A 15,396-nucleotide genomic window follows, 5' to 3' on the forward strand; every position below is an offset into this window, starting at 1 on the left:
TGGGTTGGGTTGAATCGATACTTGGGTTGGATCCCTCTGTGTTGGGTTGGGTTGAGCAGGTGCTTGGGTTGGATCCCGTGGGGTTGTGTTGAGCAGGTGCTTGGGTTGGGTTGAACCAATGGTTGGGTTGGGTTGAACCAATGGTTGGGTTGGGTTGAGCGGATGGTTGGGTTGGGTTGAACCAATGGTTGGGTTGGGTTGTGTTGAGCAGGTGCTTGGGTTGGGTTGAACCAATGGTTGTCTCCTGGCAGGTGGAGTACGTCATCAAGTGCGACATGTCGGCGCTGCAGCGCGTCCTGTACCGGCACATGCAGGCCAAGGGCGTCCTCCTCACCGACGGCTCCGAGAAGGACAAGAAGGTCTGGATCTGGGAATTTGGGAATGCTGGGCATGGCTTGGTCTCCACTCTGGGGTTGGGTTGGGTTGGGTTGGGTTGAACCGATGGTTGGGTTGGGTTGAGCAGGAGGTTGGGTTGGGTTGAACCAATGGTTGGGTTGAACAGGTGATTGGGTTGAACCCAACCAATGATTGCGTTGGGTTGAGGAGGTGGTTGGGTTGGGTTGAACCAATGGTTGGGTTGGGTTGAGCAGGTGGTTGGGTTGGGTTGAGCAGGTGGTTGGGTTGGGTTGAACCAATGGTTGGGTTGAGCAGGTGGTTGGGTTGGGTTGAGCAGGAGGTTGGGTTGGGTTGAACCGATGGTTGGGTTGAACAGGTGGTTGGGTTGAACCCAACCAATGATTGCATTGGGTTGAGGAGGTGCTTGGATTGGGTTGAACGGGTGGTTGGGTTGGGTTGAACCATTGGTTGGGTTGGGTTTGGTTGGGTTGAACCGATGGTTGGGTTGGCTTGAGCAGGTGGTTGGGTTGGGTGAAATTATTTAAATCAATCTATTTATCCATTTTTTATTTATTTTAATGTTTCTGAGCCCCTTTTTGGGGCCATCAACTCCCAGTCAATGATCCCAAACATTCCTGGGAATTCTGGACTGGTGAATAAGTGGAAGAACCCAGAATTAATTCGGGTTTTTTAACCCCAGCATTAATTAATTTGTGTTTTTTAACCCCAGCATTAATTTGGGCTTTTTAACCCCAGCATTAATTTGGGTTTTTTAACCCCAGCATTAATTTGGGTTTTTTTACCCCCAGCATTAATCTGGGGGGGTTAACTAATTAATTTTTAATTTTCTGGATGGTTCCTGGCAGGGCAAAGGAGGCACCAAGACCTTGATGAACACCATCATGCAGCTGCGCAAGATCTGCAACCACCCCTACATGTTCCAGCACATCGAGGTGGGGCCGGGGGGGCTGAACCCGAAAAGGCAAAAATCCTGAAGGGTTAAACCCAGGAGAGCCAGGGATGAACCAAAAAAAAACGGGATAAACCCAAAAAAGCAAAATCCCTGAAGGGTTAAACCCAGGAGAGCCAGGGATGAACCAAAAAAACACGGGATAAACCCAAAAAAGCAAAAATCCTGAAGGGTTAAACCCAGGAGAGCCAGGGATGAACCAAAAAACAACGGGATAAACCCAACTGGGTTAAACTCAACTGGGTTAAACCCAACTGGGTTAAACCCAACAGGGTTAAACCCAGGAAAGCCAGGGATGGACAAAAATAGGGATAAACCCAACAAAACCAGGATAAACCAAAACCAGGGATAAACCAAAAAAGGTATAAACCCAACAGGGTTAAACCCAACAGGGTTAAACCCAACAGGGTTAAACCCAACAGGGTTAAACTCAACAAGGTTAAACTCAACAGGGTTAAACCCAACAGGGTTAAACTCAACTGGGTTAAACCCAACAGGGTTAAACCAAACAGGGTTAAACCCAACTGGGTTAAACCCAACAGGGTTAAACCCAACAAAACTGGGATAAACCAAAACCAGGATAAACCCAAACAGAGCTAAACCCAACAAAGATGAACCAAACCAGGCCCAACCTTCCATCGTTGTGTTTTCCACCCAAAAAGCTCCATCCTCCTCCTCCCAAACTTGCTGAGGGAGCTGGGGATCCTGAAGGCAGCTCCAGATTTTTTGGGGCATTTCCTGCTGCTTTTTGTCACAGTTTCTCCTCTCCATTTCAGGAATCCTTCTCAGAGCACTTGGGGTTCACGGGCGGGATCGTGCAGGGGTGAGTGACAAATTTTGGAATTAACGATGAAATCCGTGAATTCACAAACTCAAACCGATTTCTAGAGGTGGAAGATGAACCATCCCCACCTCATGAATACAGATGATCCCAAACCAGGAGGAAACGCCAAATTTTCAACCTCAAATCTCTTTTTTTTTTTTTTTCCTCCAATTTTGGTCGTTTTTGTCCATTCCAGGCTGGATTTGTACCGAGCCTCTGGAAAATTTGAGCTCCTGGATCGGATCCTGCCCAAACTCAGGGCCACCAACCACAAGGTGCTGCTCTTCTGCCAGATGACCTCCTTGATGACCATCATGGAGGATTATTTTGCTTATCGTGGCTTCAAATACCTCAGGCTGGATGGTGAGTGCCCCTGGGGTGGGGTGGATCCACCCCCAGAATCCCCAATTTTCCCCCAAAATCCCAATCAACCCCCAAAATCCCCAGTTTTCCCAGTCCACCCCCAAAATCCCCAATTTTCCCCCAAAATCCCAATCAACCCCCAAAATCCCCAATTTTCCCAGTCCACCCCCAAAATCCCCAATTTTCTCCAATCCATCCCCAAATTCCCCAATTTTTTCAATCCACTCCCAAAACCCCCAATTTTTCCGATCTACACCCCCAAAAATCTCCAATTTTCCCAATCCATCCCAAATTTTCCCCCAAAATCCCCATCCACCCCCAATGGATTGGGAATTGGGAAATTCCCAGTTGGGAAAAAAAATCTGGAAAAATCCCTCCAGTTGGGGAAAAAAATTGGGAAAAATCCCCAATTTGGTGTCCCCAGGAGGTGGTGGGACAGAGGTCAAGGTGGAGCTCAAGGTCAAGATATCAAGAAAAAATCCCAAAATGTAAAAAAAATGAAGATATTGGGATGGACAGAAAGATATTGAGGAGATATCAAGATAAAAAAATATAAAACCATCAAGATATGAAGATAAATCTCTAAGGTGTCGAGATATCAAAATAGGTGTGAAGATAAGGAGATTAATTTCCGTCCAAGTAGATATCAAGGGAAGAAGTGAGATAAGATATTGATAAATACAAAGATCAATATGTTGGTATCCGGATTGTGTGATCGATAATGAGATTGATATCAAGGTTGATATCAAGATTGGCATCAAGATTTCAAATATCAATATCTTGATATCTGGATTCTAAGATCAAAATCAAGATACAGAGATTGATATCCAGATCAATAACAAGATCAATATCTCGATATCCGGATTGCAAGATATATATTGATACTGAGATACCAATAAAAGATCAATATCAAGGTTTATATCAAGATCAGCATTAAAGATACCAAGATCAAGACTGATACAATGATATCAAAGATCAATATCAATATTTTTTAAGGTTCGATATCAAAATATTGAAGATTTTATCAATGTCTTATCAAAGACTGATATCAAGTGATAAAAGACTGATATCAAGTGATAAAATTACTGATATCAAGTGATAAAATTACTGATATCAAGTGATAAAATTACTGATATCAAGTGATAGAAGACTGATAACAAGTGATAAAAGACTGATATCAAGTGATAAAAGATTGATATCAAGAAGTCAAATGAGCACAGATTAAGAGCACAAAATGTCACCCGTGGCCCTCAGATGTCCCCAAAAATGTCCCCAAAACGGCCCCAAAACAGCCTCAATAATTCTGCTCCCATGTGACTAAAAATTAATTGGTTGGATTAATTGGGAAATATATAATAATTGGGAATATATAGTAGATAATAATTGGGAAGTCAATGGGAATCCCGTTCCCGACGGAACCTTCCGGAACCACCGATCCCAATGGGATTGGGAATGGGAATTCAATGGGAATTCAACTCAATTTAATGGGAATCCCATTCCTAATGGGTTTGGGAATAGGAATTCAATAGGAATTCAATGGGAATCCCGTTCCCAACGGAACCTTCCGGAACCACCAATCCCTATGGGATTGGGAATGGGAATTCAATGGGAATCCCCTTCCCGACGGAACCTTCCGGAACCACCATTCCCAATGGGATTGGGAATTGGAATTCAGTGGGAATTCAGTGGGAATCCCATTCCTAATGGGATTGGGAATGGGAATTCAATAGGAATTCAATGGGAATCCCGTTCCTGATGGAACCTTCTGGAACCACCAATCCCAATGGGATTGGGATGAACCCTGGAACCTTCGAACACCATTAATGGATTGAATCCAATCAACAACCATGGGACCCCTTCCCGACGGAACCTTCCGGAACCACCGATCCCAATGGGATTGGGAATGGGAATTCAATGGGAATCCCATTGCTAATGGGATTGGGAATGGGAATTCAGTGGGAATTCAGTGGGAATTCAGTGGGAATCCCCTTCCCGACGGAACCTTCTGGAACCACTGATCCCTATGGGATTGGGAATGGGAATTCAATGGGAATCCCGTTCCCGACGGAACCTTCTGGAACCACCGATCCCAATGGGATTGGCAATTCAATTCAATCCAATGGGAATCCCGTTCCCAACGGAACCTTCCATTGGGATTGGGAATGGGAATCCAGCTCAATCCAATGGGAACCCCTTCCCGCCGGAACCTTCCGGAACCACCAATCCCAATGGGATTGGCAATCCAATTCAATTCAATCCAATGGGAACCCCCTTCGCGACGGAACCTTCCGGAACCGGTTCCGGCGCCGGCGGTGACGCCCGTGTGGGGTTCCAGGCACCACCAAGGCCGAGGACCGGGGGATGTTGTTGAAGACGTTCAACGAGCCCGGCTCCGAGTATTTCATCTTCCTGCTGAGCACGCGCGCCGGCGGCCTCGGCCTCAACCTGCAGTCGGCCGACACCGTCATCATCTTCGACAGCGACTGGAACCCGCACCAGGTAGGGCCGGCGCAGGGAGGCCTCCAGCCGGACCCGAGGAGTTGGAGGTGGGCCCAAAAGGCAGCTCAGAAACCGGGGGTGTCGGGAGAAGGGAAGGCGCAGAGCTCGGGGTGAAACGGAGCTGAGCTTGATCGGTGGGAAAATGGCACCAAAGTCAAGGCAAAAGGCGACCGACCCAAAAATTGACGTAAAAATCAACCCAGAACCCGACTGACCGACCCAAACCAACTGACTGACCCAGAACCCAACTGACCACCCAAAACCCAACTGACCGACCCAAACCCCAATGAACCAGCCCCAAAACCCAACTGATTGACCCAAAACCCAACTGATTGACCCAGAACCCAACTGACTGACCCAAAACCCAACTGACCATCCCAAACCCAACTGAACGACCCAAAACCCAACTGACCATCCCAAAACCCAACTGACCATCCCAAAACCCAATGAACCAGCCCCAAAACCCAACTGATTGACCCAAAACCCAACTGACTGACCCAAAACCCAACTGACCATCCCAAACCCCAATGAACCAGCCCCAAAACCCAATGAACCAGCCCCAAAACCCAACTGACCATCCCAAAACCCAACTGACCATCCCAAAACCCAATGAACCAGCCCCAAAACCCAACTGATTGACCCAAAACTCAACTGACCATCCCAAAACCCAACTGACCATCCCAAAACCCAGCCGACCATCCCAAAACCCAACTGATTGACCCAAAACCCAACTGACCAGCCCAAAACCCAACTGACCATCCCAAAACCCAACTGACCATCCCAAAACCCAACTGAACGAGCCCCAAAACCCAACTGAACCAGCCCCAAAACCCAACTGACCAACCCAAAACCCAACTGATTGACCCAAAACCCAACTGATTGACCCAAAACCCAACTGATTGACCCAAAACCCAACGGATTGACCCAAACCCAACTGACCATCCCAAAACCCAACTGATTGACCCAAAACCCAACTGATTGACCCAAAACCCAACTGACCATCCCAAAACCCAACTGACCATCCCAAAACCCAACTGACTGACCCAAAACCCAATTGATTGACCCAAAACCCAACTGACCATCCCAAAAATGGGGCTTTTTGGGACCTCTCATCTAGTGCTGCTCCTTCCCACAAGAATCCTGGTGATTTTTAAAGTTTTGATATCAAAATATTGAAGATTATATCAATATATTATCAAAGATCGGTATCAAGTGATAGAAGATTGATATCAAAACCCAAATTCTCCAAATCCTTGAAGATCCTCGAACTCCTCGTGGTGCATCTCGCACCTTTCCCGTCATGTTTTTGAGGTTAAAATCAGCTTTTTTGGGCACTTCTTGGCCAATGGGACCGTTTCCTCCAGGACCTTCATGGTCCCACCGATCCATTTCCCAAATTCCCAAAATTCTTCAGGATTTTTGAGCCCCCCCCCCCCCTGGAGTCCATCCCGAGTTTTAAGGCTAAAAGTTTGAATTTTGGAGCTCCAAAATCCCATTCTTGAATCCCTGTGATCCTTGGAGATCCCTCAGGGGCTCATCCCACGTTGTCCCCATGGATATTTAGGACAAAATCGGGATTTTTGAGGAAAAAACCTGGATTTTTGGGGACAAAACCAGGATTTTTGAGGAAAAAATCAGGATTTTTGAGGACAAAATTTGGATTTTTGAGGCCAAAACCAGGGATTTTTGAGCTATCACCCCCTAACCCCCTCAGGCTTCATCCCCCCATGAATTTTGAGGAAAATAAATTGATTTTTGGTGCCCAGAGCTATCACCACCCCCATCATCCTTGGGATTGATTCCCTGCAGTTTTTGAGGACAAAACCAGGGATTTTGGGACCCTTTGATGATCCCATTGCCGCATCTCCATCATGCTTGGGAACTCCTGCAGATTTTGAGGAGAAAATCAGGATTTTGAGGACAAAACCAGGGATTTTGGGACCTTTTGACCATCCCACAATCCTGATGATCCCGTTTCTTCACTCCCATCATCCTTGTAGAATTCCCGCAGATTTTTGAGGGAAAAAACCAGAGATTTTGAGGACAAAACCAGGGATTTTGGGACCCTTTGATGACCCCATTGCCGCATCTCCATCATGCTTGGGAACTCCTGCAGATTTTGAGGACAAAATTTGGATTTTTGAGGAAAAAATCAGGATTTTTGAGCTATCACCCCCTAACCCCCTCAGGCTTCATCCCCCCATGAATTTTGAGGCCAATCAATGGATTTTTGGTGGCCCAGAGCTATCACCACCCCCATCATCCTTGGGATTGATTCCCTGCAGTTTTTGAGGACAAAACCAGGGATTTTGGGACCCTTTGATGATCCCATTGCCGCATCTCCATCATCCTTGGGGACTCCTGCAGATTTTGGGGTCAGATTTTGAGGAGAAAAACCAGGATTTTGGGAGTGACAACCCCCCCCTTCCCCTTTCTTCCCCCCCCCCCTCCTTCTACAATTTGGATTTTTGAGGGAAAAAAGATTTTGCCCAGGGATTTTTGAGGACTATCACCGGGATTTTGGGACCCTATATACCCCCTCCGGCCTGATCCCCTTGGAATTGCTTTTGAGGCGAAAATCAATGGATTTTTGGTTTTGGCAACCAGAGCTATCAGCTACCCCCCAACCCCCAGGCCTCCAAGCCCAGGACCTTGAGGCCTCACTGCATTTTGGGGCCCAGAGGATCAGCCCTTCCCCAGCCTCTGCACCGGCTCAACGCACGGCAGCGTGGAGGAAAAAATCCTGGCGGCGGCGAAATACAAACTCAACGTGGACCAAAAAGTGATCCAAGCCGGGATGTTCGACCAGAAATCCTCCAGCCACGAGCGCAGGGCTTTCCTTCAGGCCATCCTGGAGCACGAGGAGCAGGATGAGGTAAAAAAGGAAAAAAAAAAAAAAAATCCAGAGCAGGGGGAGTTTTATTGGAGGGGATCAGAGGAAAAAAAAAAAATAGAGAATTTTTTTAGGAGTCAGCGAAAAAAAAAAAAAGAGAATTTTGGGAGGCAGCAAAAAAAAAAAAAATTTCAACAAAACAGAAAAAAAATTTTAAAAATATATATATACAAACAAACCAACCCCGAGAGTAGGGAGCTTGTTTGGAAATTTTTTTTTTTTTGGGGGGGGACAAAAAAAAAAAAAAAAAAGAAAAATAAAAGCAAAAATAGAAAAAAAAAAAAAAAAAAAAAAAAAAAAAAAAAAAAAAGGCCCTGGATTGACAGCCCTGGAGACTGAATCCCTGTGTTTATCCACAGAGCAGACAGAGCGCGGGCAGTGGCAGCTTCCCCCACGCTGCCTCCTCCCTGTGCCTGGGCGCGGAGGCGGAGGAAGCTCCTCTGAAGGTGAGCGGGGCCCTTCAGTCTCCACCGCCCATTCAATCCTCCCGCCAGCACCCGCACGCGCTCTGGGGGCAGACAGACAGACAGACAGGCAGGCAGACAGACAGGGAAGCGGCCGAGAGTGAGGTTTGTGTGACGTGGAAGGGCCAGAAGTGAGATTGAAATGGCCAAAAATGAGATTGAGATGGCCAAAAGTGAGATTGAGATGGCCAAAAGTGAGATTGAGATGGCCAAAAATGAGATTGAGATGGCCAAAAGTGAGATTTATGTAATGTGGAAGGGCCAAAAATGAGATTGAAATGGATTGGAAGGGCTAAAAGTGAGATGTAAATGGCCAAAAGTGAGATTGAAAATGGCCAAAAGTGAGATGTAAATGGCCAAAAATGAGATTGGAGTATCTTGGAAGGGCCAAAAATGAGATTGAAATAGTTTGAAACGGACAGAAATGAGATTGAAATGGATTGGAAGGGCTAAAAGTGAGATTGAAATGGCCAAAAGTGAGATGTAAATGGCCAAAAATGAGATTTAAGTAGCTCGGAAGGGCCAAAAATGAGATTGAGATTGAAATGGCTTGGAAGGGCCAGAAATGAGATTGAGATGGCCAAAAATGAGATTTATGTAACATGGAAGGGCCGAAAATGAGATGTAAATAGTTTGAAACGGCCAGAAATGAGATTGAAATGGATTGGAAGGGCTAAAAATGAGATGTAAATGGCCAAAAGTGAGTTAAGACTGGTCTGAAAATGCCAAAACTGAGATCTAAATGGCTTGGAAGGGCCAGAAATGAGATGTAAATAGCCAAAAGTGAGTTAGGACTGGGCTGAAAATGCCAAAAGTGAGATCTAAATGGCTTGGAAGGGCCAAAAGTCAAATTGAAATGGCCAAAAGTGAGATTTAAGTAGCTCGGAAGGGCTAAAAATGAGATTGAAATGGCCAAAAGTGAGATGTAAATGGCCAAAAATGAGATTTAAATGGCCAAAAGTGAGATTTAAATGGCGAAAAGTGAGTTAGGACTGGGCTGAAAGTGCCAAAAGTGAGATGTAAATGGCCAAAAATGAGATTGGAGTATCTTGGAAGGGCCAAAAATGAGATTGAAATGGCCAAAAATGAGATGTAAATGGCCAAAAGCGAGATTGAAATGGCTTGGAAGGGCCAGAAATGAGATTGAAATGGCCAAAAGTGAGATTTAAGTAGCTTGGAAGGGCCAAAAATGAGATTGAGATGGCCAAAAATGAGATGTAAATGGCCAGAAATGAGATTGAGGTGGCCAAAAGTGAGATTTATGTAACGTGGAAGGGCCGAAAATGAGATTGAAATAGTTTGAAACGGACAGAAATGAGATTGAAATGGATTGGAAGGGCCAAAAGTGAGATTGAGATGGCCAAAAATGAGATTGAGATGGCCAAAAGTGAGATTGAAATGGCTTGGAAGGGCCAAAAATGAGATTCACGTGGCCAAAAATGAGATGTAAATGGCCAAAAGTGAGATTTAAATGGCAAAAGTGAGATTTAAGTAGCTTGGAAGGGCCAAAAATGAGATTGAAATGGCCAAAAGTGAGATTTATGTAACGTGGAAGGGCCGAAAATGAGATTGAAATAGTTTGAAACGGCCAGAAATGAGATTGAAATGGATTGGAAGGGCCAAAAGTGAGATTGAAATGGCCAAAAGTGAGATGTAAATGGCCAAAAGTGAGATTGAAATGGCGAAAAATGAGATTTATGTAATGTGGAAGGGCCAAAAATGAGATTGAAATGGCTTGGAAGGGCCAGAAATGAGATTGAGATGGCCAAAAATGAGATTTATGTAACGTGGAAGGGCCGAAAATGAGATGTAAATAGTTTGAAACGGCCAGAAATGAGATTGAAATGGATTGGAAGGGCTAAAAATGAGATGTAAATGGCCAAAAGTGAGTTAAGACTGGTCTGAAAATGCCAAAACTGAGATCTAAATGGCTTGGAAGGGCCAGAAATGAGATGTAAATAGCCAAAAGTGAGTTAGGACTGGGCTGAAAATGCCAAAAGTGAGATCTAAATGGCTTGGAAGGGCCAAAAGTCAAATTGAAATGGCCAAAAGTGAGATTTAAGTAGCTCGGAAGGGCTAAAAATGAGATTGAAATGGCCAAAAGTGAGATGTAAATGGCCAAAAATGAGATTTAAATGGCCAAAAGTGAGATTTAAATGGCGAAAAGTGAGTTAGGACTGGGCTGAAAGTGCCAAAAGTGAGATGTAAATGGCCAAAAATGAGATTGAGTATCTTGAAGGGCCAAAAATGAGATTGAAATGGCCAAAAATGAGATGTAAATGGCCAAAAGCGTGGAAATGGCTTGGAAGGGCCAGAAATGAGATTGAAATGGCCAAAAGTGAGATTTAAGTATTGGAAGGGCCAAAATGAGATTGAGATGGCCAAAAATGAGTGTAAATGGCCAGAAATGAGATTGAGATGGCCAAAAGTGAGATTTATGTAATGTGGAAGGGCCAAAATGAGATTGAAATAGTTTGAAACGGCCAGAAATGAGATTGAAATGGATTGGAAGGGCTAAAAGTGAGATTGAAATGGCCAAAAATGAGATTGAGATGGCCAAAAGTGAGTTAGGACTGGGCTGAAAATGCCAAAAGTGAGATTTAAGTAGCTTGGAAGGGCCAAAATGAGATTTAAATGGCCAAAATGAGATTTATGTGTCCAAAAGTGATATTTAAGTAGCTTGGAAGAGCTAAAAGTGAGATTGAAGTGGCTTGGAAGGGCCTGAAGTGGCCAAAAATGGGATTTAAATGGCTTGAAATGGCCAAAAAATGAGATTTAAAAGGCTTAGGAAGGCCAAAAATGAGATTTAAGTGGTCAAAAATGAGATTTGAGTGGTCAAAATTGAGATTTAAGTGGTCAAAATTGAGATTTAAATGGTCAAAAATGAAATTTGAGTGGTCAAAATTGAGATTTAAGTGGTCAAAATTGAGATTTAAATGGTCAAAAATGAGATTTAAGTGGTCAAAATTGAGATTTGAGCAGATTGGAAGGACCAAAGGTGGGATTGAAATGGATTGGAAGGACCAAAAGTGAGATTTAAGCAGCCTGAGAGTGTCAAAATTGAGATTTAAATGGTCTGAAATGGCCAAAAAGGAGTCAGAACCGGGCTGAAAACACCAAAAATTCGGTGGTAACGTCCTGAAAAAGGCAAAAATTGTTTTAAACCAGCCTGAAAGTGACAAAAATGCGATGAAAATGGCTTGAAAGGGACAGAAATGGGGGGAAAATGAATTAAAATGAACGAAAAGTGTTAAAAATTATTTTGAACCAGCCCAAAAGCAGCAAAAAAAAAAGACCTGAGGAAATGTCAAAATTCAGTTAAAATCGACCTGGAAATGCAAAAAAAGGGGAGAAATCAGCCTGGAAGTTGGAAAAGTGAATTAAAAGGTGATTGAAAGGGGTGAAAGTGAGGTCAAAATGTCCTGAAAGTGGCAGAAATGAGTTGAAAATGACCTGAAAATGCAAAAAAAGGAGAGAAATTGGCCCAAATCCAGGCAAAACGAGTTAAAAACAGCCAAAAAAAGACTTAAAAATGGCCAAAAATGAGAAGAAATTGCCTGAAAGTCGAAATGAGGCGGAGAAAAAAAAAAAAAAAAAAAAATGTCTGCAAAAGAGAAAAATTAAAATCGCATTGAAACCACCCCAGATGAACAAAAAGCGCCTAAAAAAGGCAAAAAGTGACTTGAAAATGACAAAAAATTAAAGAATCAGCTAAAAATGCCCCAAATTGAGAAAGAACCAGTCTGAAATGAGCTGGAATAGTAAAAAAAAAAAAAACAGGAAATGGGGATTAAAACACCTCAAAATGGGTAAAAAATACGGGAAAAAGTGGAAAAAGAAGTGAAAAAAAACATTGAAACAACCCAAAAATGAGGGAAAAAACTCTGTTTAAACCACCCAAAACTGAGGGGAAAAAACATTGAAAAGAAGCAAAAAAACCCCATTGAAAACACCCAAAAATGAGCAAAAAACCCCATTGAAAAGAAACATTATAAAAACTATGGAAACCACCCAAAAAAGTAAAAAAAAAATACTTAAAGCAGTGAAAAATGAATAAAAGAAAAATTGAAACCACCAAAAAATGAGAAAATTTCGTTGAAAATTAACGAAAAATTACAAAAACACCTAAAAATGAGCAAAAAAACCCCATTGAAACCGCTCGAAACGACCCAAAAATGGGCAAAAATCCACTAAAACCACCCAAAAAAAAGAAATAAAACCCCATTGAATCCAGCCAAAAATGGGCAAAAAAATCTCATTGAAACCACACAAAAAAAAGCAAAAAAAAATCTGCTAAAACCACCCAAAAATGAGTTATAAACGCATTAAAATAACTGAAAAATGAGCAAAAAAACTCAATTTAAACCACCCAAAAATGGTAAAAAAACCCATATTTAAACCACCCAAAAATGGGCCCAAAAACCATTGAAACCACTCAAAAAAACCCATTTAAACCACCCAAAAATGAGCAAAAAACCATTGGAACTATCCAAAGAACCCCACTAAAACCACCCAAAAATGATTAAAAAATCCCATTTAAAACACCCAAAAATGAGCAAAAAACAAAAAACCCCCTCATTTAAACCACCCAAAACTGATCAAAAACCCATTGAAACCACCCAAAAATGGGGGGAAAAAATCCCAATGAAACCACCCAAAACCGAGAAAAAATTCCACTTAAACCACCCAAAAATGAAATTAAAAACCCATTGAAACCACCCAAAAATTAGCAAAAAAAAGTCCACCAAAACCACCCAAAAATGAGCACAAAAACCATTGGAGTGACCCAAAAAACCGAATTTAAACCACCCCAAAAATGCTCAAATATCCACTAAAATCACCCAAAAATGAGCAAAAAAACCCAGAAAAACCCTAAAAAAATCACCCAAAATTGAGCAAAAAACCCCAAAAACACCCCACCAAAAACCCCATTGAAACCACCCAAAAATGAGCAAAAAATCCCAATTAAAGCCCCCAAAAATGAGCAAAAAACCCAGAAAAACCCTAAAAAAATCACCCAAAATTGAGCAAAAAACCCATAGACCACTCAAAAAACCTTAAAACCACCCAAAATTGAGCAAAAAACCCCCATTAAAACCCCCCCAAAAATGAGAAAAAAATCCCAATTAAAGCCCCCAAAAATGAGAAAAAAATCCCAATTAAAGCCCCCAAAAATGAGCAAAAAACCCATTTAGACCACTCAGAAAAAACACCCAAAAATCAACAAAAAATTGAGAACAAAAACCCCCCCAAAAAACCCCATTGAAACCACCCAAAAATGAGCAAAAAATCCCATTTAACGCCCCCAAAAATGAGCAAAAAATCCCAATTAAAGCCCCCAAAAATGAGCAAAAAACCCCAGAAAAACCCTAAAAAAATCACCCAAAATTGAACAAAAAACCCCAAAAAACCCCACCAAAAACCCCATTGAAACCACCCAAAATGAGCAGAAAATCCCATTTAACGCCCCCAAAAATGAGCAAAAAATCCCAATTAACGCCCCCAAAAATGAGCAAAAAACCCAGAAAAACCCTAAAAAATCACCCAAAATTGAGCAAAAAACCCCAAAAACCCCCCCCAAAAACCCCATTGAAACCACCCAAAAATGAGCAAAAAATCCCAATTAAAGCCCCCAAAAATGAGCAAAAAATCCCAATTAAAGCCCCCAAAAGTAAGAAAAAAAAACCATTTAGACCACTCAAAAATGGGCAAAAAACCCCCTAAAAAATCACCCAAAATTGAACAAAAAAACCCAAAAAACCTCACCAAAAACCCCATTGAAACCACCTAAAAGAGAGCAAAAAAATCCTATTTAACGCACCCAAAAATGAGTAAAAAAACCCATTTAGACCACTCAAAAATGGGCCAAAAAACCCTAAAAAATCACCCAAAATTGAGCAAAAAACCCCATTGAAACCACCTAAAAAAGAGAAAAAAAATCCCATTTAACGCCCACAAAAATGAGCAAAAAATCCCAATTAACGCCCCCAAAAATGAGCAAAAAATCCCAATTAAAGCCCCCAAAATTGAGCAAAAAAACCCCACCAAAAACCCCATTGAAACCACCCCAAAATGAGCAAAAAATCCCAATTAAAGCCCCCAAAAATGAGCAAAAAACCCATTTAGACCACTCAGAAAAACCTAAAAAATCACCCAAAATTGAGCAAAACCAAAAAACCCCATTGAAACCACCCAAAATGAAAAAAATCCCAATAAAAGCCCCCAAAAAGAGCAAAAAACCCAAAAAATCACCCAAAATTGAGCAAAAACCCCCCAAAAAACCCCATTGAAACCACCCAAAAATGAGCAAAAAATCCCATTTAACGCCCCCAAAAATGAGCAAAGAATCCCAAAATAAGCAAAAAACCAATTTAGACCACTCAAAAATGGGCAAAAAACCCCTAAAAATCCCCCAAAATTGAGCAAAAAACCCCACCAAAAACCCCATTGAAACCACCCCAAAATGAGCAAAAAATCCCATTTAATGCCCCCAAAAATGAGCAAAAAATCCCAATTAAAGCCCCTCAAAAATGAGCAAAAAAAACCCCAAAAAAAAAACCCCATTGAAACCACCCCAAAATGAGCAAAAAATCCCATTTAAAGCCCCCAAAAATGAGCCCAAAAAAAACATTAACACCCCAAAATTGCTCAAAACGCCCCAAAAAAGCCCCCGCAAGGGGCCCGAGGAGGTCCCCGAGCGCCGGGGGGGTCCCGGGGGTCCCGGGGGCCGCGGGTGAAGCCCCAAATTTGGGTTTTTCAGGAGGAGGATGAGGTGCCCGACGACGAAACCGTGAACCAGATGATCGCCCGGCACGAGGAGGAGTTCGACCTCTTCATGGTGAGGAGGAGGAGGGGGAGGAAGGGCAGGAGGAGGAGGAGATGGGAGAGGAGGAAGATCTCCTGAGGAAGAGGAGGAGGAGATGAGGAAGAGGAACAGGAGATGAGGAGGAAGAGGAGATGGGAGAGGAGGAAGATTTCCCAAGGAAGAGGAGAAGGAGATGGGAGAGGAGGAGGAGATGAGGAGGAAGAGGAGATGGGAGAGGAGGAA

The 15,396-nt window shown here is 42.9% G+C and overlaps 1 protein-coding gene across 1 annotated transcript in view; it reads left to right on the plus strand.

Annotated features, from left to right (window-relative positions):
* The window catches only part of LOC115917139 (transcription activator BRG1-like), a gene marked incomplete at its 5' end in the record, with an annotated part of 47,693 nt that overhangs the window by 16,441 nt on the left and 15,856 nt on the right, over nt 1–15,396 (plus strand). Inside the window, 8 exon segments of the mRNA XM_030970873.1 lie at nt 252–359; nt 1,203–1,289; nt 2,083–2,129; nt 2,326–2,492; nt 4,828–5,038; nt 7,692–7,866; nt 8,244–8,330; nt 15,109–15,186. Of these exon segments, the coding sequence (XP_030826733.1) occupies nt 252–359; nt 1,203–1,289; nt 2,083–2,129; nt 2,326–2,492; nt 4,828–5,038; nt 7,692–7,866; nt 8,244–8,330; nt 15,109–15,186 (960 nt within the window).

This window comes from Camarhynchus parvulus, unplaced genomic scaffold (genome assembly GCF_901933205.1).
Source record: "Camarhynchus parvulus unplaced genomic scaffold, STF_HiC, whole genome shotgun sequence".
Taxonomy (NCBI): Eukaryota; Metazoa; Chordata; class Aves; order Passeriformes; family Thraupidae; genus Camarhynchus; species Camarhynchus parvulus.